This window comes from Astatotilapia calliptera, chromosome 19, assembly GCF_964374335.1.
Source record: "Astatotilapia calliptera chromosome 19, fAstCal68.1, whole genome shotgun sequence".
NCBI lineage: Eukaryota > Metazoa > Chordata > Actinopteri > Cichliformes > Cichlidae > Astatotilapia > Astatotilapia calliptera.
The window spans coordinates 11,490,390-11,517,263 of NC_137440.1; the positions used below are offsets into that span (position 1 = coordinate 11,490,390).

Genomic DNA, 26,874 nt, shown 5'->3' on the forward strand with positions numbered 1-26,874 from the left:
CGCTTTTCTAAACCGGAATCGCACAAACTCAACACCCGCTTTGCCCGATGGTGGTGATGGACGTTGCCACATAAAGGCGCTCGTTTCAGAGCAGTCTTGTTACAACAGGTGCAAAACACCGTGCCTTTGGGAGACGCTCTCCACCACGCTCTGATATTCAAATGTGGATTCTTGTTGAAAATAGGATTCCTGCTTAAATGCGCACGAGAAAAAACTGAGTCAACACATCTTTGTTCTCCTCATTAATACTGGTGGCACGAGCTAAACCGCTGAGTATCCTGGAGCTGAAGTATCAGTTACATCACAGATTGAGCGTCTTCAGCCGTGATGACAAGAGTCTGCAAGCGAGAGTGTGCAGAGCGTTGGGTTTGCAGGACCGCAACAAACATTCCCAGTTAGATCAAGTCTGAACACAAAGAGGCCGTTTCACAGGGAGCGCGAGCGTTACAGTACAGGCGGCTGGAAAAGCATCCAAACACACACCCATCAGCACGCCATAGCCACCAATTCATTTCAACCAAATCCTCGCCTAACCACCCACTAATCCTCCAGACATACGCACGCTCGCACAAACACACACCCGTGCACACACTCCTATTGTTCAATCCAAGTCATTTTCTTTCCCTCTGTAATCACGAGCCTATCTAGTGTAAACCAATTTTCTCGCCATTGTCGGAGGTGTTGCCCTCTCCCTCCCTCTGCATCTCTCCCTCCTTCACTCTCACTCTTCTTTTCATTCACCACGACGGTCGTTCCTCCATCACGTTAAGCGTCTGCGGCACAATAGCAACTTGTTAAAGAGCTCCGAGTGGAAGGATTAGTGATAACTGATCGGCGAGACACAGCGAGAGATCACGCACAAGTGCCCGCGTGCACAGTCCCGCGTAATATACAGTACACGCACGCCGCACGTCTTTGGGTATTTTACTTTGAAAATCCATTTTTCCCCACAGTTTGATTTCTTATCTGTTGTGTGATTATATTGTAGTAGGTGGGCAATATTCCTGTCAGAAAGGTGATATGATTTTGTAGCTGGAGATTATCCTCCACAGCGAGAGATGTATCATGTGAAAATTGATCTATTATTAGAGCATTAAATGTGTAATCGCTTGTGGATCCAGGCTAGAAATGATGTAGGAATAATACGGCACGTCTGGAGATCCTTAAGAAAATCTGATATGGAGTTGGTTTCTTAAGCTTCTGTGTGGAGGCTGCTTTAACAGCACACAGGGAAGGTGACACACTCACTGCAACTTCTACCGTTTGCCTAAATGACTTTTTATACATTGCTTATTGATGCTTACTTATTTTACCTTGATGCCTTTTATATATAAAGTGAAGCACTTTCATTTTTCCTTTTATTCTACGTGGAACACAATTGAACTCAGCTCGCCTCACGTTTAAATACATATTTAAATGATTAAGTTCTTCACTAATGCACCAAATCAAAAACAGCCGAATGCTTTTTAAACACCCCGATGTTTCCTGAATAAACTCCACAGACATTTAAAGTACGGCTCCTGAAGCTGGTCCTGAAGCGTCGCTTTGCTTCATGTCCCTCAAACTGCTTCACATGTTGTTAATATTTCATCACATAATCCTCTCCACAGCTGACAGGCTGTGATTGTTCTGATTTCACAGTTTTACATATTTCACTTTCTCAAAATCGAAACTGGAAACGGTCCAACTGAAAAAAGCGATGCATTATGAAGTAACTGATTGCTTCTTATGGAAACAGGAAACTCGAAATAAGAACGTCACAAAGTGACATTTTTAAACAATATGTTTCAGTTCACATGTTCACACTTTGTGTAGGTGACAAAACAAAGGAGACTGATTATTTCAAGAATTTTAACGGATAACTTGTGTTGTTGTTTTTTATTATTGTGTCTCTGCATGTGGCAACTCTGCAGTCAGAGGTGACTGGATCCATCCAAACATCAATAGCATCGATACCGGTGCTGGTATTGGATATTTTGTTTCAGAATGTAGCTTTAAATAAATTAGTTCTTTTAAATGTAGAAACAAAATCTTTGAACTGTCGCGTCCATTTTATTTTTCATCTAAAACACATTTAAACAGTCTAAAGTATCCAACAGCACTATGCTCTGCGGCTGATGTCGCTTTTTTCATCTGGAATAATAAAAACAAAATGAAATCAGTCCCCGAAATAAATCAAACACGGAGCAATGATCACGCCCCACCAGCTCATCGCTTCATACCAGCACCCCTCCTTAGCTGGAGGGGAAACCCCTGAACAGCACGATGGGACCAATCACTGGGTCACGCGTCCTCCCAGATGTGGGTGTGTGCACGGAGACGTTAACAACAGGCTCACAGCGAAGAATGGAGGTGCTATTTTAAAAAGAAAGACATGCTAGTTTCCTTGTCAGGGCCCTCGGCAAACCATGTGTTTGTGCACGACCCCCCCGTGTTTGTCACGAGGGGGAGGGAGGGCTGGATGCACGCCAAACGTCAGGCTTTTATTACACAGAGACCCAGCTTAGACACAAGCGCACCTCCACAGGTAAATAACGGCCCGGGGAAGGAGGGAGGAGGAGGAGCGGGGGTTTGGGAGAGGTGGACACGTGCACAGATACAGACGCTCACACACTGAACAGAAGAGCGGCTGCTGACCCAACTCCAATATTTACTCAGGCATGAGTCTCTAGTGTGAGCGCGCGCATACTCGGGGGGATTTCTGTTTTAAGTGGGTCAAAGTGAGGTTCATACTACTGTTTACACTCATGTTCTTACATCATTACTGTCAACTGTAATATGGACCGAGAGGGAGGGAGGGAGGGAGGGAGGGACGGGGAAAGGAGACGCAAAAGAAGTGGAAAAGGAAAAAAGATGAAGGCTGGAAAAAAGTGAGAGCGGAACAACATCAGAGGCAAATGAAGGAGTGCTGCGAGTGCATCCTTTCATTTGAGTTTTTTCCAGTCCATTGTCTCAAAATCCCATTTCCCAGCTAATTTAGAAGCTTCTAAAATACACTCAACTCCATACCTTAAGCCTAAGGCCACAGCTAATCCTGTCTTCACACACGCACACGCAGACACGCTCATTCATCCTCCGTGCTTTTGAAAAGACTTCATCTTGGCATAGTAGACACGAACGAAGGATATTGAAGGCAAGCGTTTGAAGTACATGAGGGAATGCAGGAATCAAACTGTGAGTTAAATGCTATTAGACAGCTGTGTGGAGAGGCAGTGTAATATTAGATTTGATTGAATAGATGACTGCTGAATGTGGTGTAATATATAGAGCCGGAGAGGCTTTATGCAGACGTAAATCAATATTGCAGCACCACCTTAATCCCAGCCACTCAGGAGCGCGAGTCAGCCGGCGAGCGGGGAAACGCGTGGCTGTTGCGCACCGTCGACTTGTTTTCCAGACTTTCGAGCGCTTTTAAAAGTAACTCGCAAAAATTCCAGCCTGGGATTTATTCTGTTTCTATATCGAAATGCCGCCTCATACGGAGGCCGCACTCAAACGGTAATCACGACACGCATCTTACGCTTTCTTTTCTTTTCGGCTCACAGCTCATTTAAGAAGGTTGTATCGGGCCTTTTTGGTTGGTTGCACCGCACACTTTCCGACTCTCTATTCCAGCAGGGAGCAAGGTGAAATGTTGCCTCGCTTTGCTTGTATGAGTTTGATTGTCTGTCTTGGGAAAGAAAGAAATAAAATAAAAAGCAATGAAGCTCGTATGACAGCGAGCAAAAGCTATTTGATGGCACGGCGGAAACAACAGAGAGCGAGCAGAGCCAAATTCAAAGCGTTTAAGTGAAGCTGATTTTGACTGACAGCCGTCTTGATCGTTGTTTCTTTTTATTCGTTCTTGAGCCGTGATGAAAATATGTGGCTTACTTAATCTACGCTGTACATAACATGGATGTGAACATCTGTGCAGCTGTGCCCGCTGTGGGGCCAGCCGTGCCCGCTGTGGGGGCAGCACAGTGTCCTGCTCAAATCCAACCCTGCCTGCTCAATACGGGAGGAAAATGATTTCTCACCAGCATTTTATTTCCACTCTGCTTTCCTCCCCTAATATATTCTATTTATTTCTACTTTTTCTGCTAACCTTCACTCAGAATCTACCCTCCTCTCTGTTTATATTTGCAACCCTCCTCTTGCTTCGTGCTTCATCCGTCGCTCTTCCTGCTTCCATCTTTCCATCCCACTGACACGTCTCCATCACCACCCCTTCCTCCACTCTGATTCCTTTCATTAACATCACCTCCACACCTCCTGTTTCTCTTCTTCCCGTCTCCTCTGCTCATGACTACCAAATAAATTAGTCACCCCCCCAATTCCCCTGCACCTTAGCAAATGCACATCTCCACAAAATCTGACGCTAATGCCATTAATATTCATTAAAAATTAAGCTTAATTGCATGTCTTTAGGAGAGAGGCCCTATTTCTGCACGCACACGCGCACACACACACACACACACACACACACACACACACACATGCATTTGGCCACCACCTCTAGCCAAATTACAGCAAGGACAGGGCATCTCTGTTGTCCACATGCACACCCACATACTGTGTCAGTCTGTGAGACCATGTGATGCAAAGGTCACGCTAACCCTCAGCAGAAAAATCACCTGGGAGAAGCTTCATAAAACCCAACCAAGTGGTTCCTGTGGCTTAACATAAAAAAGAAATGAATTATAATAATAATAAAGACATAAACGGAACAGAACAAGTCACAAAACGAGAGAAAACCCACCACCTCACTGGTCCCCGGAGTAAAAGTTGTGTGTGTCATTTATACACCATCACAATCACCCAGCTGGCCTCCAGCCGTGGACTGAGCCGCACTCGTGTTGTTTTGCGAGTCACTGACAATCAAACTGTTGTGCTGTTCAGGTTTAAGGACGTGCTGGTCCGCGAATGTCTTGAATGTCAGTAATTACAGTTGAATACAGTATTTTTTTTATTCATTTGTCTGAGCTGTTAACAAAGGAAACGTTGGTTAAAAAAAAAAAAACATAACACACACCCGGGAGAGGCGGGGCGGGGGAGGTGGGGGAGGGAGGCAGGACATCCATATTCAACACCCCGCGTTCGCACACACACACACACACACACACGCGCTCGCACCAATCAGGCTGACTGAACTATAATTGAAGCAACAATCAGCAGTGAGAGCAAACTCTGTGCTACAAAATGGGACAAATCACTGCCGGTTATCATGTTCTTGCCTTTCATATTTTCTTGACACTTGGATGTTTTGATCCATTTTAGAATATTTGAAAGACACTGCTGTTACACGTGCAGTTCAAATGCATTGCTGCTTTTGTCACTGTCAGTCCATGTAAATGATGAGCGTTTATTCCAACATACAGCCTGTTATTATCATCAGGGAAAAGGTGACCATTTGAATGGAAATAGCTGCGTTCGCGACGACGTGTGTGCGCTCGCCTATATACTTGATGCAAACACACACGCTCTGCTCACAAGTCTATCTTAATAGGTCCATTTGTAGCAGGACCTGTTCTAGTGCTGTGTCCTTCAGATTGGATTCTATCTCAGCAATCCCCCTGACCTTTAGCACAAAGAGACGACAAGAGAGGACCACACACGCGGACACACACGTGTGCACACACAGCCTCAAGTAAGCTTTCCTGTTTCACTTATACAAACACAGACACACACGCGGCTTGTGTACAGGCCTTCCCCCAGGAGTGATGTCACAGCTAACAGCACTAGCTGCCACTGCCAGGGCTTTCATGTTTTATTCCTCTACACAGGCTAATCAAATAAAAGCCAGTCTTTTTAACCATCTTCACTTCATACAGTCTTTGCAAGTCCCTGTCACCGCCACCCCCGGCCGCCCATTCACTTCAATTGCTTTGGCTCACATTTAAAAGAGGACATCCACCCAAACCGGTGTACACCCACATGACTTTTGCTGAAGCGCGGAGGAACGCCACCGTGTTGGCGAGCTCGACTTTGACTGTGACATTCTTTTTTGGTGTTTTCTCTTTTTCTCCCTGTCTGTGAAGTCTGTATCCAGGAACAAATGTAGCGGCATTTCCTAACAAATGGCAGCTAAATGAGGCCCCTAGGGTGCTGTGCCGCTAACTACCGGCCCCCTTTCTTTCTGAGCCATTATGATTGTCCTAACCGTTCCAAAAACACCTCTCCTGTTCTCGTTCATTTGCATTTGAATTGCAGCTCCGGCTGTACAAAAACAAACATAAATCAAAAAAAAAGAGGGAAAAAAGGGAGAAAAAAACATTGGCGGATTCTGGCCGAGCAATTAGCGAGTGTCAGTCAATGTGGAGGTAAAAGAAAAAAAACCACACGCCCGCACGCACGCACGCACACTAAATTAAAAACATTGTCTCAAACACACGCGGACGCACTGTCACACATGCTCGTACACAGAAGAACGCGAGCTGACATACTGTATGTGCTTTAAATATATATTTTCAAATTTATCATTTAGTTTCGTGCTGAAAACTCATCAAGCTTAAGTGCTCGTCAACGGTGGCCAATCACAGTGTGGCAGGCCCAGGGTTGCCGTGGCGATATGCGGGGACATTTAGAGGACTCCGATAAACTCTGCCATTTAAAAGGTTATGACAATTAACGCGGCTCTCCGCAAATTACCACTGCCAGACCTTTACCCACGGACGTCTCTCTCTCCCTCTTATCACCTTGCGCCCAGCCTCGCTCGCTCTCTCTCTCTCTCTCCTCCTCCTCTCTATCTCGCCATATGCCCTCCATTTCCGCAGCCTACCCCACCCCACCCCTCCCTCCGCCCGCCCCCCCTTCCAGCCAGCAGCACTTTTAATATCCCGTTAATTAACAGAGTTCTTCACTTAATATTCAAATGGTGACCAATTAATGACATTGAACTTTAGGTGCCCCACCCACCCACACACCCACCCACCCACACACCATGCCACGCACACCTTTTCCTGTCACTTCCTATTGAATCTCTCTCACACACACACACACACACACACACACACACACACACACACACACACACACACACACACACACACACACACAGCTTCACGGCTCTCATTTCCTCCTCTCCTTCCCCTCAACCTCTCCGCCATCACCAAGGTGAGCTCCCATTTCCGTGTGATTGAAAGAGTTTCGTGAGGCAGCTGAGCAAGTATACAGCGAGGGGGTAATAAAGTCAGAGGGGCGGGGGGGCCACAGAAAGGCACCGTGGCCTTTTAATTAACCTGGTGTGATTAAAAGCGGGGGTGGCGGAGGGTGGGGGAAAGGGCCTGCTGCTGTAGCCGGGTGGGGGCAGAGAGGTGACAGACAGGAAATAGGAAATGACAAACTGGAAGTGGGCCCAATCGATGAACCCGTATGTGGGAATTTGACATGTATGCAAATCTAGTGTAATGTGTTACAAAACGGTGCATTAAAGTAATCTGATTCCTTTGCGGTTGTAAGGTTAGTTTTTCTGCTCGAGATGCAGTTTTTACTTTTTCAAATAAATGTTTACACATTTCCTTCGTCCTTATTTTCTCAACCTCGACTCTTTTGTTCTTTGGTCGTTCTGTTGGAGCTTTGCTGCCGTGCTGGGATCTTTGTCCTGTCGATGACCCAGTTTGAGCCAAGCTTTAGTCACACTGATGGCCTCACTTTGGTATACAGAGGAGGTCATGGTCCACTCAAATCTTCATCCCTCCTGCACCGTGCTGACAGCTGGTGTGAGGTGCTGGGTTTCCTCATCACAGACAAACATCTGCACTCTGGTGTCGTCGTTGTTCCTGCAGTCTTGTGGTTCTTTCAGATAAAACTTGCTTTCTCCAGCAACCCTACCAAACAAGTCACACCTGCTCAGGCTCTAATTGTACTGACATGAACTTTAACCCCGAACACGCTCTTGGGTTTTTGCAGTTTCTCTGAGCGTTGCACAATCTGACCTTGGGGGGAATTTGCTGGAATGTGCACTTCTTCAGTGCAACAAACTGGCAAAACGTCTGCTTTTACAGATGTGCTCACGCTCTCTGATAACGAATTCATCCAGTGCAGCACCTGGATTAGCAGCACCGGGCTGCTACGACTCTCTGAATTCCCATGGAAGCAGTAAAGCTGGACTTGCCTGTTTTGAATGTATTTTGGGAAACACAGAAACACTCTGCAACGCTCAAAATAACCGGTAAAAGAAAGTAAATGCACTGCTTAACACGCAGAATCACTCAGGGAGTTCTTTAGATATAATTTAAATATAGTTTGGTGTCAGAATATAACATCTGCATCCACCTGGTTGTCTCCCAGTTTTCTGTGCTACTTCTGATATTTTACAGATGCATACACGTCTCTCGCAAGGTTTTGCTGTTCACCTTTTCAGAGTTTTGATGAGTGACGCAACGCTGCACAGCAGGCACACACGCAGCAGTTACTATCCAATTCAAGGTAAAGCTGAAGGAAAGTGCGTTAAAAGGGAGACCTGCAAGCCTGGTCGTGTTTTTCTTCTTTGCTCTGACAGCTGACACGGATGGAAAACCGTTGTGCTCAAGTCACTAGAAAGCATCTAACCCAATGAATCAGCTTCCTCCCATGTAGGTCCCTGCAAAGAGGCCGCGTCTCCTCCAATCAGCTGAGAGTTCATCTATACTAAAGCATCCCTCCCCAGGGGCTACTCTCAGGCAGGAAGGGGAAACAGTCAACAGAGAAATTGGAATCAGTTTCACAAAAGAGAGTGGGATGGGTAGTATTTTTTTTCCACTCACTTCCTTTTCCAAAGGCTAGCAGTCAAATCCAGATGACTCCAGCAGTCACCCACAAACTGCTGAATAGAACATGCAGCATAGAGTTTAAACAAGCCTATATTCTGTTGCATGTAATTACTCTGCAAACATCAATTTAACACACTGTTCCTCAGTGAAACATTAAATAGTGTGGCTGATCAGAGCCTGCACCGTGTCCTTACAACGTTATGGAGTTTAAGTCTGGCAGTTGGCCAACGTTGCATTTCACCCCCTCCAGTCTATCCTGTCACACTGTGCTGTATACTACCCAATAAAGCAAACACGCCATAAAAAATTATCTCCAAATTCTTGAAATTATAGCGCTCTCGTTTTCGTTTTTATGAGGCAGAGTGTGTAACACGGTGACAAAATATCACTCGCTTAATCTGCCGTGCGTCAAGCGTAATACAGCCATCAAGAGAAAGAAAGGGCACACGTTTCCTCCTTTAAGTGATTTGTCTCACAACGGAGCTGGCGCTAACACTCGGGTTCGCCATATTTATAGGGCGTCTTTAAACTTTACTTCCAGAAAAACGGGCTTTTGAATATTTTTCCACATAGCAGGAGTAATTCTTGTTACAATTAGATTTTTTAAAGAGGATTAATCCCACAGGATTTGGTGGAAATTGACACGCTCATATAGGAACAATCGAGAAGTTCATGTGGTAAAAACAAGGGTCAAATAAAGGACAAACTTCACTGTTACTCATAATCATGGCTTTAAAAATATCTGCCTTTCTCAAACAGCCATTCAAAATCTACCAGCACATGCACTTTTATTTTTTCAAAGCGCACTCCTTCCCTGGCGGAAAATATATATATATTTTTACTTTTTGTATGAGCCTTGATGTCTTCGAAATGCCTTTTTAGCCTTCTTTGCTCCTTGCAATCAGATGAGGTCACAGCAGTGCAATAGACTCAAAGAAAGGCAGCGTTTTCACTTCGATTTGTTACAAAACCAGCTAATAGCGGTCGGTTGCAGAGCAAATTCTGTGTCAAAGGCAGCTGGAATGGTTCCATCAACTGGAGGATGTCCTCTGGCTAGGGTTAATGGGAGTGGAGTGGGGGAAAGGAACTGCGGAGAGTGCCAGAAGAACAAAATAAAGAACTTTTCAGCTTGGATTTCTCAGAGTAATGCGGGGTCAAAAAACAGGGGTCAATACCACAATGACATCCTAATCTGGCGTGCGCTGGCGATGGCGCGTATGCGTGTAATCCGCTCTGTGCGGCTCGCATCATGTCTCATTTCAGCCCAGAATCACAGACAAAGGTCACCATTTGACCTTTTCGCAGCTCCGAATTGCCGCGGCGCACTCGGCTGATTAGTGTACACGCAGACACAGTGTACAAAAGTGACAGGAAGCCACACGCTCGCTCAGAACAGAAAAATGAAAGCGATGCAGCGCTGAGCTGAAGGCACGCAAAACCTATTTGTAATCTTGGCCGAGCTCGCCGCGTACGTTCAATTTTCCAAACGTGTTTACCTCTCGGATCCAAAATCAAAGCCGGCGACCGCCTTTCTTTGTTCTTTAAATTTATTCTGGTGTTTCCTGGTATTTTGTTTCCCTCTCGAAAATCCTCTCTCGCTCAATCGATGACCAATTAACTTTGTCTTAATGCCACCGCGCTTGCTTGGTTTTGTTATGTTTAAAATGTCATGTTTTTTAATGATCAATATTATGAATTTTCAGTAATTACTGCGGCACAAACTGCTGAAATAATGGAAATGTTTGGCCACTTGCACATGTATGCCTGTACATGCTAAAGGCCCACTTTGTTCCTAATAATATGTAAAGTCTGTCTGTAAATGGCTGCAACATAACTGCATCCAAGCCAGGAGCTTATTAGAAGATGGAAAGAATAAATTTAGCCGGGTCTTTAGTGTGACAGACAGGCAGGAACCAGGAGGTGGCGACTCACTGCCTGCTGTGCTAAAGCAACATTAAATGCTGCACCGTTGTTTCAACACGCAGGAAGGGCGCCGTGATTACAGGTAAAGATGGTGGGAAGCTGCCGAAGGTATCGAGGCTTTCATGTAGCCGTAACAAGCTTGTGCGCCTGCCCTTAAAGGAGCACACTTGCATAACAATGAAAAACAGAGGGAGACCAGCTCCCCGGTCAGCGCAGAAGTTGGCATAGCAACCAATACGGGACTTATCAGCACAGGTGAAATGGCTTTGGCCAATGGGAGGACTCGAGCAGAACTACCTGGTATATAAATGTCAGCGTGGGTCAATTGCCGCCGTGTGATCAGCAATGATGAAAACACACCATTACTGTCACCAAATGTCAACGCGGCCATGGATCTCAGCCGCTCCCAGTTAGAGTGACTAACGTTTGCTCAGCAGGCTGCACGGTCTGTGTGTGTGAGCATGTTAAGTGAGGAAACAAGAGTAAGAGCGTTTTCAGCGTGAGACAAAAGGCGCGCTGGCTGAAACATTCACTCAGCATGAAAATTACTATATGCTAACACTGATGATTTCCCTTTTTGACAACCTGCTTTTGTGCCAACGATGGCTTTTTGCTCAGCATTCTGTCTCGGTGCGCTCGGTGTTCAAGTCTGCCGAAGAAAGTTTTAATTACGTTTCGGTAAATGACAGTATAACAGCTAACCGCCGCCGCCAAACGGCAGTCAGCCTGCGCAGATACTGAACAACTACTAACGGCCTATCCAGTGCATGTGCTGGATGACGTCTCTTTGCGTGGATGTTCTCTGTAATGAAGGATAACATGCATCATTATAGAGGGAAAGCATCCTGATCCGTGTTGCAGTGTGCAGTGCTCAGTCATGCACTGGCTGCATGCATATCATCACCACATATCTGCAGCTGCACTGTGATGTTACTGGAAATGCTCAATCCATATTAATGCACGCTATTTTATGTACTTTTTTAGTTGCCACTTCAGCCTTTTACCTCACACTGAAGTGCTCTTTTTTTAGGCAATCCTGACTGAATTCAACTAAATGCCTTTATCAGCTACGATCCTGCGGAAGGGCTCGCAGCACCACCGTTTCCATAATCTGACATATCCAGTTCAAACTGATCTTCTTTCCTCCTCTTCAGTCTGTCCTTTCCCGTCCACTTCTTCTGTAATCTCTCCCGTCTTGTCCCGTTTTATTTTCTTTCCTTTGGTCTGTTTTGCTCTCTCTGTAATGATCCAGGGCAACACTGCGAGCCAGAGTCACTCCATGCGGGCTGATAGATAGATCCCTCTGGCTGCAGAGTGGATGGGAAACACATGGGCAGACTTCACTCAAATCTGAAAAAACAACTGCTTGAAGCCAGCTTCCCAGTGGAAATCTTCTACAGAACATCACGCTAAAACTTGGCAGGACGCGTCTCGATCCATATCTGCAGAACAGGCCCTTTGTTGTTCTGAGAATTCGGTTTGCACTGGCAGGCCTGTGCTCATTGAAAATATACAATATGTGTTTATAAGCTATGATTGTCCAATCTCCGAAACACGCATTGCATGCAAATGTCTCTGCACAGTGTGCGTGCTTCGAGAAAACAGTTAAATATTTGAAAACGTAGAGAGTGAGCTCTACCTAAAATATGTCTCATGAATAATGCGAAAGAGTAATGGGCCTGGACCACACACACACAAACACACACATGCATACACACACACACAACTCGGGTTTTCATATCTTGTGGGACATCTAATTGACATAATGCTTTCCCTAATCCTAACCCAACTGTATCTTCAAACATGTGGGGACCAGCATTTTTGGTCCCCACAAAGACATGAATACATGTGCACACACACGGTTTCTCTGTTAAGATGCTTTTTCCAATCTCAGCACAACTCAAACATTAAAAAGATTTGGATGAAACCTTGTGGTATTGATTAATTATGGCTACTATTTATTTTTTCCTCATGTAAACGTGAACGTGTGCACAGCTGTTTCCTGCAGGAAGCACCACTGGTCTCAGTTTAGGGCCCGTGTGCTGGTACCTGTTGCAGTGGCGGCCGAGGCTGCAGGTAGGAGCTCGGGGTTGGTCCTGGAGGAGTCTGATGAGGGGGGCTGAAGTACGGAGGGGTTCCCTGCTGCCCCCCTTGCTGCTGCTGCTGCTGCTGCTGTTGCTGCTGCTGGCTGTACCCAACCATCCCCTGTTGGCCATATGGCACCACCTGCTGAAACAACCAACCACATGACAGTTAGAAGGGAGGTATTAAGGTCAGGACTGAGAGCAAGACTTTCACTTTAAATTAAAAGCAATGCAGAGAGGGTGGCAGGTGCAATTAGTAGGATATCAAAGCAGGTGGCAGGTAACATACTGCAGTAGTCAATCATACATTTGCCAAAAGCAAAAGCATCCCACACAAACTGTCCCTTATCTTTTTTTCCAATTCATGTGATTGTCCCTCAGCGAGAGGCTCTTAATTTAGCTCCGAGCAGGCTGACACGCGCCTCCCAGCAGCGCTCTGCCTAATGAACTCACGCTGCAGAAAACACTAACTTTATGTCCTCTGCCTTGCCAAAGCATCCTGCTCTCTACATTAACTCCGACTCGGACAGCTCGCAGATGGGATGAAGTGCGCCGGATATTACTGTAGTCCCCGTCCCAGGCCGTGACCTTAATGAGGGCCACGCGGATGAGCCACGGCGTTCCAGAGCAAGAGCGGTTAAAAAACTAACTCAGGAGGGCGAAGCCATGCCAAGTGCCAATGCTGCATTACATGGTGGTTATGAGAGAGAATGTGAACAGGGGATGCATGTAACAAGCTGGCACAAATACAAATCTAGCCTTAATCCCTTCTTGTCATTTGTTATGACTGCAGACAGCGCCAGGTGCTCCTCGCTCCTCTGCGGATTTCCTATGGAGGCTGGGGTTTTCTCATCACGTGCACACACGCATGCACATAAACACACATTATTAAACAACATTTACGACCACGGGTGAAGCAATATGACAGCACGTTTCATGTCATATTTCTTCCCCATTATGTCATGTGGCTTATTTTTATTCCGCCAGGAGCTCTGCCGCAAACTCATTAAACGCGCACACAGGCTGTAATTTGGGGCGCGAGCGAAGCCGTGCGCCCCGAGTCCTAAACTTTAAAATGTCCCTTTAAATCTCCTGTGGCAGGCTTGGCAAAGTAAAACTCAAACTCACAGTGATTTATAGAGGATGGCGTTAGAGGGGACTCCACCGTGACGTAACCGCCGCACTGCTGCCTCGTCAGATTAAAAGCAAGGCTGGAGTTTTACTGTGACTCTCGTGAGCGAGGAAACCCACTCGTAAAACTGATGGCTGGTGCAAAAATATTAAAATCTGATCTGGCTGCAGAGGAACAGTTGAGATTATTACATTTCAAACACTTTTGAAGAGTACCTTCCTTTGAGTGGGTCGTAAAAAAAGAAATATTCTCGCCGCACCGGCAGAAGCTTTTTGACTCTCTGAATGGAGATGATTGGACAATGTGGAATACCATTCACTTCAGTGGAAATTTGATTAGGAAGGACAGGTTTCTGCGCACGAGTGTGTGTGAGTGTGTCATTAGGCCGATGAGACAGACAGACAGGGTGAGATCAGTCTAGCTGGCAGAGAGGTTAATAGCATGGCCCCGCTCATGCCAACAGCACCACTGGATTCATTACTGCAAGCCGGGGAAACACACACACACACACACACACACACACACAGTATCTGATTCCAACATACTCAAGTGAATGCACAGTCGTCTGTTCGCAGGGATTTGCTAAAGTAAGAAATACAAACAAACTCTCTCCCTCTGTCTGTCACACACGCCATTAGCTGTGGATCAAAGCCACTCCGACTTAACAGAAGCAACTCTATCCCGCGATCGGTGATGACAGGCCGCCGTAACACTGTGGGTCTCGACTGGAATGCTGCTGTTCCGGGATTGGTCAGGATCGGGTCGCCATGGAGATCGAGACCAGACAACCACGGGTGGGTTTCTTTCCTCCTCAGACAAATACGATGACAGGCAGGCCGACGGATACGGACAGACAGTGACAGATAGACGGAGGAGCAGACAGACGTGGGCAGCGTGACAGACAAATCACAGAAAAACAGGTCCAACAGAGAGAGCGTGTTTCAGTTCGCACCTCCAGAAAAGATCCTCTTAGTGCTACAAATACCCTCCTTACAAAGGATGGAAAGCTAAGGAGCAGATAATAAACTACACCGGATTCGGTCTGGTCTTTGAATTTGGATATAAAAATGCAGTTTGGACCCATCAGTGTCACAACTGCTAACTCTCTTTGTTTTCTATTAGAAGGAAGCTGCTGTAAGGGTGTAAATACACTTACAGTTTGAGTCCTGTGAGGCTTTACGAGGTGCATTCCTTTTTATCTGAGGCTACCCGGCTGATTACAGCACTAACAGTGGCTGCATATCATTTAGAGGCCTTGTATTGTGCTCACAGAGACCCTTACATGGATCAAAACCACTGTTAATGTAATTAGTGCTATTACAGCTTCTCCTGCTAGGACTGGTCAAAATGTGTGCTGTGAACAAACTGATTAAATAACTGCACATTTTATTTTTTAAAGCGATGGTTCATTTTTAGTGTGGCTCTTATTGTACTGCTGAGTACTTGGATAGCCCACTGTCCTCCACTGCACTGATTATGAAGTGTGGACACGGATGATGTCGTGGAAAAGTGTGGGATCACCTGTGTGGTGCTCTCAGGTAGGAATCAGGTTCATAAAAACACGAGAATGCACAAGAATTGATATGAATGCATATTCATTCTTTTCATTTATATGTAAATGAACGATGTTTAATAATGTGATAGATAGTTATATATGTGCTCAGGTCAGCTGTATGGTGTCCCTGCGATCCTGATCAGAACAATCAAACGTACATTCATGTGTGAGAAATGATACCAATCGATTCATAGATGAAACAAATCGACACAAGTGGCAGATTTTACAGGTTTGAACAATGTTGGAAATATTTGGGACAGTGTGACAGTTATTAAGGCAGCCTTCGTAAGCACGTCGCTAACATCAATACTAACACAAATGTTTTTCAGATACGTATCATGTGGTTCACAGAAACACACACTCTGTCCACAGCGAGCCACTTGGACAGTCTGTAGAGGAATTAAGACTGAATTAGACTCCACAAGAAGTGCCTCATTCAACATCATCATCATCGTATCACAAGCATTAGCAAAGCGAGCAGTGGACTTTCATTGACAGGAAGTGTAAGAGGCTTTAATTGCTGTGAATGGATGGATGGCTGTGGCTGAGTTTCTTCATCCTCTTTCATCACCGAATGCAGAATATGTGCTACTTTCAACAACACCGCTCTCCCAGCTGATCGCCCATTAACCAGCAGCACTGCCGTCTGCATGGGCCGCTCCTACATCAGCCCACTGTTTAAATGTACAGCCAAGGAGTTTATAGCGCCATCAATTCAATTTTATTTTATTTATACAGCGCCAAATCACAACAACAGTCACCTGAAGGTGCTTTATACTGTAAAGTAGACCCTACAATAAAAACACAGAGAAAAACCCAACAGTCACATGACCCCCTATGAACAAGCACTTTGGTGACAGTGGGAAGGAAAAACTCCCTCTTAACAGGAAGAAACCTCCGGCAGAACCAGGCTGAGGGAGGGGCGGGGCCATCTGCTGTGATTGGTTGGGGTGAGAAGGAAGATGGGATAGAGACAAAATAACAAGTATTATTCAGTGCAGAGAGGTCTACTAATACATACTGAATGAAGAAGAAACACCCAGTGCATCATGGGAATCCCCGGCAGCCTACATCTATTGCAGTATAACTAAGGGAGGATTCAGGGTCACCTGGTCCAGCCCTAACTATATGCTTTAGCAAAAAGGAAAGTTTGAAGCCTAATCTTAAAAGTAGAGATAGTGTCTGTCTCCCGAATCCAAACTGGAAGCTGGTTCCACAGAAGAGGGGCCTGAAAACTGAAGGCTCTGCCTCCCATTCTACTTTTAAATACTCTAGGAACAACAAGTAGGCCTGCAGTGTGAGAGCGAAGTGCTCTAATAGGGTGATGTGGTACTACAAGGTCATTAAGATAAGATGGGGCCATCAAAGGTGGTTATTCTGAAAAACAGATTTTCTGTAGTTAAATGAACATTTGAGAATAGCTGCTGCCAAAAACACAAGCAGGTACACAGACAGTCGGGGAAGGCAGCAGAAGAGCCAAACGAGAAGGAGGCAGAAATGCCGACAGTCAGTCAAATGAGTACACAGAGGCAGCAGGCTGACTGGAGGTCTAACAAGTAGCAACCTGTCACTGTGGCTTTGGGAGGGAAGAGAGAGTCATTCAAATGCAGCTTCTGTTTGATTGCTGGGCTCGACTGTATGAATGTACTGTACCTGCTGAGTACACACCAGCTGTCTGAAACCTGATTCTCTTTGACTGAGAATATGCTCGGTGATAAACAGACTCGCTGTGCTGCCGGTTACAACAATAAAAATAACTGCTGGAAGTAGAAAATAAGACCATTTTCTGCCTTTTCCCTCCACTCAGGTGTGTGGAAGCCAACAAAATAACAGTGTGCTTTATCCAGAGTCTTGGCAGGCACACAGTGTCAAATAAATGTCTGTAATGAAATGACAACAGATGTGAAGTGCTGTAGGGAGAAATGACGCAGAATAGACGTCCTGTGAAGCAAATAATTCACCATAAACTGCAGAAACAGTGTGATGAAAACAAAAGCCTTGGCGGCATATTAAGATACAAAGACACAAACACGAGCGCAAACACTGAGAATAACTCAATCAAAAATCTATCAAAACAAGACTCGTATGAAAAGGCAGACAATATCTTCCTGCTCTGCAAATGGTGGGAATAAAAAGCTGCGCTAACCCTCATTCAAGGCGGCTGTGTGTGTGTGTGTGTGTACACGTGCACATGTGCATGTGCATGTGCCTTAAATCAGCCGTTTAAAAACCTTGCACGGAACAAGGCGCTGCTTGTAATTCAATTGGGCCAATGAGCAATAGACAGGAATTTTCATAACACTGTCAAAGCGCCGCTACGGGTGGCTGCTGGCCGGGACCACAGGTTGCCCATTTTTGAGTGACAGATGGACTCAGCCAACCAGAGCGCTAAGCGGTGCCACCACCCCAACCCCTAAACGCACTCATACGCACGCACTGACAGGCCTGACAGGCCCGCACATCACAGGCTCGCCATTAACATTCACGTGCCATTGTGCTCGTCGGCCAAGAAGCTGCTGCTTAAAATGGAAAAGTTAAAAAGTGTTGCAAGAAGCGGGAAGTTCGATGAGCTGACAAAAGACTGAACCAGAGGCTGAAACGGCAAGAAAAAAAAGCAGATACAAAGTGGCAAAGGAAGATGTTTAGAGACAGAGATGGATAGATAGTCGGAGGGGAGATAGAGGACGGGTGTTACACTCTGCCATACTTAAAGCCACAGATAAAGCGATGGTTCACGTGATAAAGACGGAGAGGGACAGATAGAGAAAGCGATGCAGACGCACAGATATGTGGAGAGAAAAAGTAAAGCACAGGAAGGAAGATGAGCCTGAGAGCAGGGATAGGGATAATGCAAAATAGCAATAAAGATAAAACCGTATGAGAGAGGAAGGGCAGCAAGACGGCAGATACAAGAACAGCTCTGGATACGAGGCCTGCGCACGCTTTAAGGATGGATGTGATGCACAGCAGCAAGAAGTCAACAGGCTGGACAGGGCGGCAGCTCAACGAGGCGCTGCTATCATCATAAAGTGACCAAAGAGCAAACGTGAAGTATCACCAGTATGCTATCAGTGTATGAAAATGCTTTATCACATTAGTTTAACTATAAAAAATACCACAGAAAAAAAACAGTTTTCCAAATATTTAATGTTGTTTTTGGCACCGTTTCATCATCAGCCTCCAATTTTAATTTTTTCATTCTGGGATGAAAAACTCCTTAATTTCCTCTGCATGACGCATTGTGTCCACCAACTAAAAAATCAAGTGGATTCAGCATAAATATTCTGAATAGTCACCAAACAGGCTGCTGTCCCTCTGAGGCCTCCGATCTATACATGCATCACAGCACCAGCCTCACATCATCCAATCAGGACATCATTTATCAATAAAACTGATTTGACCATAACCTAATCCTATAATGAAAGCTGCTGATCAAGGTTGGTCCCAGACAGAGTTAATAATATTAACCTAAATAAACTAAAACTAGGTGTTATAATAACAATAAAAAAACTGGTAACTGAAATAAAAGAGCAAAAATTCAAAGTTATAAAATGAATGAAAATGAAAGTAAAATATGGAGGAAATGTTCCCAGTTTGGTCTGAAATACAAATATAAACTAAATTACTTTAGACACTTTAGGTCAGCACGGTGTTGAAGTGAGCATACAACAGTCCAGAGACAGGCCTGTACGTTTAACTGGTGATTCTAAACTGACCACAGGTGTGACAGTGAGTGATGGTCTGTGTCTGTGAGTGACTGGGATCGACTCCAGACGCCCTGCAACTCTGAGCTGGCTGACCGGCTACGAAAACGCATGAAAACTGCAGTAACTGCGTTTCCAGCGGTCATCGTTTTTCCTTTTTTAAATGACAAAAGTCTTCTTTAACGACTCCACGGAGCTCCAAATCCCTTCTGTAACACCTCCGAGTCGCTACAGTGTGTCTGCATGCTTGGCACCTTCTAACGATCGACGGCCTTTTCACAGCTGAATTACAGTCACGCTGGTTAATCATAGCATCATTCAAAGACTGAATGTGACTATGCAAAAGCTGGCTGCATTACAATAATGACATTTGTAAACACAGCGCAAAATGAAACATTGGATATTTCCTTTTCCATATTTACATTCTCCAGCAGGTCGGCAGGTCTTAAAGCGAACTTAATGGCAGATAATCAAAGGAAATTTCAGCGAGGGAGCACAGCGGGGAAAAGGTACGAGAGAAATGGCAGTGCTGACAGATCTGTCAGTCAAAACAATGAAAACGTGCAGCGGTATCAGGATAACTCTCAGGACTGCTTTCTCTAACGTGGAAATAAAAACATTTCAACATCATTTAAATGCTCACACAGAATCACAAAGCCAAATTAGAATTCAGAGGCCGTTATTTGTTGTTGAAATCCTCCAGAAAATGCTACACTTTTAGGAAAAATCACCATTTCCTAATTGTTTGACTCTATCTCGTCATTTTTGGAAACGCTCGGCTCGTTGCCGCCTGTGGCTCGAGCTAAAGATGCTTTTGTTTCATGTTGTGCAGCTGATGCTTTCGACTCAAACTCGGCTCTGATCTTTTGCGGGAATTTGACTTTTTCTCTCATTTTCAAGATGCGCCGACGTCTAAAGCGCCGTAACCGTGCACACGTTCTGCTGCGGCACAAGGACGTGAATATCGCCTCCTGCCATCTCTGCAATGCAAAAGGCTGACGTGCAAAGAACAGCACCGGCTGCAGCCGTCAGGAGCTTATTATTCCACTCCGGACCAAAACAAATCAACCGGTGTCTCCAGCTTTGTGTGGTGATAAGATCAGCCACTCGGAGTCAATACCACATCCAGCGGTGAATTGCAAACGAAGGTGAGTCCCTTAATGAAATGCAAAGTGTCGGAGGCGAGGATCAGCACCAACGGGCTCATGATTAAACATAAGGGAGAAGAAGAGGGGACGCATCACGGCTCTCGTCATCGCTCTCCTATCTCTCTCCCCCCAAGGTGACGCCGCTCTCCGTCTCTCTCTCTCTCTCCATACTTCTCTTTGATCTCTGTCTTTGGCTCCTCCCCCTCCTCATACACTGGGAGGCCCTTGACACCTAAGCTCATTCCTCGGGTGCCGGGGGAGAAAAAACTGAGGGAGAGGAGGGATATGCAGCACTCCCATGCCAGCAAATATTAAAGATACAAAAAATAAATTCATTTTAAAAAAGGCACGTGAATTCGCCGGCATTTTTCTGCACAGTGCACTTCATATAGTGCAAGATTTTTCTCTTCCCAAATGAAAACATAAGCCCGTCTTTTGAAGGAGTGTGACTTCTTGACCCGCTGATAGCATCAAATCGCTCTGACGGGCGAGAGAACGCGAGCAGACAGTGTAGCCATCAACTGATAGACGCACGGCGAGCTTTTTTATATTTCCATCTTGGATCCTTTTCTGAAGGCTGCTCTCTGCCCCTCTTTATTTTTCCCTCTCTCTAATTCTCAGTTTCTGCTCGCATCAATTGATGGGGGAAAAAAAACATGCACAAAGGGAGCGCTCGTCGCTGGCGTTTTATTGCTGGCTGACTAGCAGTGGCTCTGTTGTTCTAGGCAGAGTGGTAATGGAGACATTTGGAGAGGCAGAGCAGGTGAGGTTAATGCTCTCCGTAATGTGTGTGTGAACAGCCGTTTATTTATTTCTTTTTTTCTTTTTTTTGCGAGAGGCTCTGGGCCCTGCGCCACCGGCTCCAAATGTTTTTCACCTACTAAACTCCTGACCCCAATCTGACGCCAAGACAGAGAGAAACGCGAGGGGAAATTGAGAAAGAGGCAGTGAGAAAAAAGCAAATGTGATTCAGCGAGGGTCAAACATGGACCTAAATAAGCGAGGGAGGAGGAGGAGGAGGGCGAAGAGCGGGTGAAGTGAAAAGGATTCAAGTGCTGATAATGAGGGAGGTGCAGCCAGTTATCCCAAAATAAAAAGCAGATCGGTGCGATGTCTTGACACAGAATTTCTCAATGATTATACTGGAAATTCAGAAGGAACGCCAAATAACACCAGCTCAGACTCAAACTCGACTCCGTCCTGACAGATAGAAAATAATCATCATGAAATTACCAAGAAAAGAAGGCTCACGACACATGTAAACATCACAACTGAGCGCAAAATAGCCCCGAAACGTCTTTCAGATCAATCATTCCGACGCACGCCGGCTCGGCTCATTTTTCACCGCTTGCTGTGATGACAGGCTTGAACTTGTGTAGGAGTCATGTCAATTACATCTGAACGAGGAGAAGGTGGAGGGGAAGGGGAGGGGTTGCTTTGAGTTGGGGGGGAAAAAAACGCTTTTTCGCCATTAGCGGTCACCGTGAGCTCAGGAGATTATACTCGTATTTTACATCCCCTGCTGCGAAGCTGTCTTTCCGGGATGCTGACACGACGAGGCGCCGCCTTGTTAAATGACAGCGACACAATGGATGGCTGAGCCGCTTCTGTGCGCCGCAGATCAATCAGGAACTGGCGGCGTGATGATGATGGGGTTAAGGGGTTAAGGGCAGGTAGACATTTTTGGAAGGATTGGCTCTTCAGAGGACGAGCACGCAGTGCCTTTAATAACTTATGTCGCTGAAGTCGATCCACGCTAACGCACTCGTAGGCACGCCGCCGTCTCCCTGCTGCCATAGTTCACGGTGCGTGATTTGTTATTTAAAATGTGTAAAGACTACAAATACAGGACACCTGCTCTGCTGTTCTTGGACTCTGCGGGATTCCATAGTTGTGTGCCTACAACTACCATATTAGGGATATCCCCTCTCTATGACATCATAGAGATCCAAGAGCAGAAAAAATGTTCAGAGACCAAACGTTTCGAGCAGCCTCATCCAGGGATCAAGTGAAATGCTGGCCAAGTTATATATGAGTTAAGTCAGCGGTCCCCAACCTTTTTTGTGAGACGGACCGGTTTGTGTCCGACAATATTTTCACGGACCGGCCTTTAAGGTGTCGCGGATAAATACAACAAAATAAAACCGGTAATGGTACCAAAAAAAAGAAGATTTATCCATAACACACCAGGGAAACAGAGTTAACGATAAAACCGATAAAAACCCTGAAAACCATACATTTCACGCCTGAGCCTCAACTCTCGCGGCCCGGGACCAAACCACTCTGTGGCCCAGGGGTTGGGGGCCGCTGGGTTAGCTGTTTCCATGATGCTGACCTCTTTTGATGGTGTGTGTCTGTGCGTGTGTTGGTGGGGGCCCTGAGCTGAGCTGTAATTTCTGTTTGGTGGATGTAGACAGAAAATAGTTCCTCCATCCCAGTTTTGTAGCTCTTCCTTATTTGGGGCTAACCAGGTTATGATTCCTGGAAATGCTGCTGCTAATTTGTGCCCTCTGGTTACATCCTATTTAAGTGAAGGCAGCAAAAGCATGAGATGGATGAGCAGGCCGAGAGTTTGAGTTTGTTTGGAGGTAAACTGACCGTTTACATAAGTAAATATATTTTTAAAAGCTGCTCTCTTGAAAACATTCAAACTTAGATGGACGTTTATTCGCTTGTTTAACATCCAGGCTGTACAAACAGGCCCCATCTTCATCTGCTCCTGTTACAAAGCAGCAGCCGAATCCAGGTAACAGCGTTATTATGCTGTGCTGTCTCAGATGTTGACGGCGTGTCACATCTCAGCACTTCCGCACTCCGCAGTACAAATGAAGCCCAGAAAGTGAGATGCCAGACTTGACCTGCGTAAGAATCCATCTAATCTGGATGGAAACTGAGATGAATTCTCCGTGAGCCAATTAGAGCAGCCACTAATCCCTCTGTAACTCGGCAAAGACGTAAAGCATCCCCTTTCTTTTCCCTCTCTTTCGCGCTCCCTCCGTTTCGCTCTGCTTTCATCTCCCGGCTCTTTTATCTTATCAGCAGGCACGTATAGAGCGCCGCAGACTCAAGAGCGCCGAGCCCGGATCTTTCAAAAACACACCGTTTGTGACGTTTTACACCCGCTCGCCGCGTTCAGCACAAAATAATATCAAATCCCAACATTGCTTCACCTCTCTGAGCAAGAGCGATGGAGGACTAATGCAACAGCGAGAAATAACTGACAGCTGCGTTTGTGAAAAAGTATAATCCACAGGCTCAAATATAAATACACTAATAACTGTGGATAAAACATGTTGCTATGTGTTTGAGCGTAGACACAAGTCCATCTTTCTTGTGCTACAGAGCATATAGAAGCTTTACAGTGACATAACTGATAACATCACTTAAACCACTCTGGATGGGAGGGGTTTTCCCCCACCCCCTTCCAGTTAATGACCATGTAGCATGGGCTCCACGCGGCATTTGATTGGCTGAGAGCCACTCCACAGCAGCGGGGTAATAAAAGTTACAAATGAGAGCAGGCTATTAGAGCCATTGACGTGCGTAGGCTAGCTTGCTAATTAATTGATCCTGAAACTTCATCTGTTCTGTAGCCAGAGAGGAACCCTTAATTAATCAGCCTTTCCATATCGTTGTCTTCCTGTTCTTTCAATCCGGCTCGCTGTTCTTTACGCCCCTTCCTCCTCGTTCCCTCTCTCCTAATGCCTGTTTTAATTGTGAGGTGAGAATGCTCGGGGTCCTGTGGGTTGGTGTGGAGAGCTGGTCTGAAGGTGGAGGAGCTGGAACAAAGACAGTGCGCGTCATGTGCACCGGCGTGGATGACATTAGCGGGGAGCCTGCGACGTTTCAAGAGCTTTTCAAAAGAGGGAGGGCTGTGATGAAGCTGGAGTGGTCCCCTTTGCACCCCACCTCTTCTCTCGCTCCATCTTTCCTGGCAGAGGGGCTGATTTAGTGGGGCTTCCCAGCCATCCGTCAGAGCCGGCACCACAGGCTGCATTAACCCCAGAGACACCCGGGGCCCCTAAGTGCTTCCGAGTGGCCCTCTCTCTCGACGTCGGTGAGGCCACGGACAGATGACTTCTCCACATCAGGACGTGAACGGTTAATGACATCGGCAGCTTTTGGTTAAAGAAAGTGCGTCTGTGTGGAACTTGACGGCAACATGGTGAGGGAAAGCAAAAGACATACGGAGGGCTGAGGGTAACCGATGAACTCGCTCCTTCCCCCTCTGTCTGTGCCTCTACATGGAGACAGAAGGAAACAGTGACTGGATGGAGTCCTTACAACGATAGTTCTGCCTTCAGTTCAGACTGGCTAACTCTGATGCGACACCTGTGGAGTATTTGGCTCACAGTTACCGCCTGTGTTGTCCACGTGCACGTCACTTTAACTGACTGACCTCTGAGCACGTCCGCGCTTAATAAATTGCTAGTTGAGATTCCCGTCACGACGTGAGAACTTGCAGTTCTTCAGCTCTTTCATCAGTTTGAGATGTTTTCAGTCAAAAATACTAAAGCAGCGGGGGGTGTAAGTATGAATGTATTAGCCAAAAAATCATTTTTCACCCTGGCACTAATGGATCGCTTAAAGTATTATCTGTGTTAGGTCGTTTTCACAGCAGACTTTCTGACTTGTCATACGAGGACAGGCGTTATTAATGACAATCCTGGATTTTCCTCCCGTTTCCAGCAGTTGGAAAGCGAGCACAAAGCCACCCTGAAACAGAAGCTGCCGACGTTTCTTTGATTAATTACACACAGGTGAGTTTGATACGTGAAGAACGTCAATAAACTCACAGTAAAGAAATAAACTAAGCTGCGGAAACTTCAACTGATTTCACTTGAAATGAACAGTTCAGGAAATTCCACAAATATTTAGCACGTTTCTGCTAATGTTTCATCCCCAGCATGTCCAAGCTCTTTAATCTAAATGATATTTCTAATGTTAAAACATAATTATTGTTGTTGTCTGTGAATTATGATAATAGAGTATTTTAAAAAAGCACAAATAAACAGTAAAACACTTTATTATTTTTTGATTAAGATAACAAATTACAGTTATTTGCTTCCTGAACAGAAAAAAAATTGTTTCGTTGTTGAAATGAATTTCTGACTTCTCAGACAAGTCCAGCATCTCGCCTCACATTAAGCAGGAAAACCTGAATAAGTTCAGTAAATTGAGTAGTTTAAACCAAAAAACATGAAACAAACGATAAATAATCGACTCTGAGGCCTTGAAATAAAATCAGAGTCGGCCTTCATGCTGACACTTTTTCCTGCGTTGAATTAAAGTCTTCTCGGGCCTATTCTTCCAAAGTCTGCAGCTCAGACGTCTTCGTCTCTGTTTACATGTTTCAGCGTCATCTGTGCGTGTCACTGTGGTGTCACTGTGCGAGGCAACGTTATCACAAAACATACGAATCATTTAAAGCCATAAAACCTCCAAATCTGCAGCTCACAGATTATTATTTTGTTCTTCATCACTGCTGAGCGATGGAGGATGCTACCTGGCTAGCTACTTGACTAGCTGCCATTACCCAGCATGCCGTTCAGCAGTGTAATTCTGTAAACGTGCAGTTATTACTGTTGGTTTCACTTTTCACAGATGATTACAGTGTTTGCTCTTCTGTGTTACATTAATGTATATAGAAGACAAATGAGCATAAGCTTGAGTGAGCGTTGAGGACAAAACATAGAAAATAAATATTTTCTCATTAATTATAATGGATGCATCAGGCTCGCAGGGGGCTGGAGCCCATCCAGGTCTGAGGTGGGGGGCACCGAGAGGCGAGCAACCACTCACTCTCCACGAGCGCGTCCTCGGACAGTGGGAGTAAGCTGCAGTACCACAACTGAAGGCCCCACGCAGGACCCCTCGTCCTAACGAGGACTCGAACGCCACGTGATCGATCCAGTATGAACACAAAGCTTTGTCTTAGCATGCTGTGTTTGCAGACGCTTGCAAAGACCTGATGCGTTAGCAGCAGTGGATAATCGCCTCTGGCCCGTGCTCAGTTGGCTCTTTTAAGCAGTAAAATTAAAAACAGTCTTCACATCCTCTGCAAACTCTTCAGCCGTTTTCCTCCTTCGTGCACGTGAACTGAAGTCAGGCCTGCAGCACGAGTGTGCAGGCACCTTTGTAAAGAGCTGCATCCAACACTTGTTGGGGTGTGTTGTCATTATTATAACACATTGTGTCATATTAGCTCGATGTGTGTTTGTTCTGTTAAACTCATCAGGCTGTATTTCAACTGTATGTGAAATGAGATTTGACGACCGTCATCGTAGCACACACAGGAGAGCACAGAGAGCCATGTGAACTTTTATAAAAGTCATGCTGGCAGAGTGTGGGAGTTCTTATTTTTTAATTTAAAAAGAGAGTAATAAATGCTGCCTTTCTTTAACATAAAACAGTGTGCGTTTTAATTATTTCTCATTTACATTAACTTAATCAAATGGAGGATGCAAATGAAGAAATATGTCGTATTAAATGAAAATATCTGAGTTGACTTCATACTGCAGGAAGGCTTTTTTTTATTTTATGGGTTTACAGTGCAGCGATTTAATTCCAATAAATGCTCGAATGTCTACAAGTAT

General features: G+C 45.4%; 1 protein-coding gene across 8 annotated transcripts in view; it reads right to left on the reverse strand.

Moving 5' to 3' along the window:
* LOC113012405 (AT-rich interactive domain-containing protein 1B-like) overlaps nt 1-26,874 on the reverse strand; it is a 211,899-nt gene that overhangs the window by 123,976 nt on the left and 61,049 nt on the right. For 7 of the 8 annotated variants that reach the window (XM_026152589.2, XM_080293918.1, XM_026152587.2 and 4 more), the window contains one exon: nt 12,705-12,884. In XM_026152589.2, coding sequence (XP_026008374.2) covers nt 12,705-12,884 — 180 coding nt within the window. The remainder of the gene's footprint in view (nt 1-12,704; nt 12,885-26,874) is intronic. The other variant, XM_080293915.1, reaches the window with a different exon arrangement.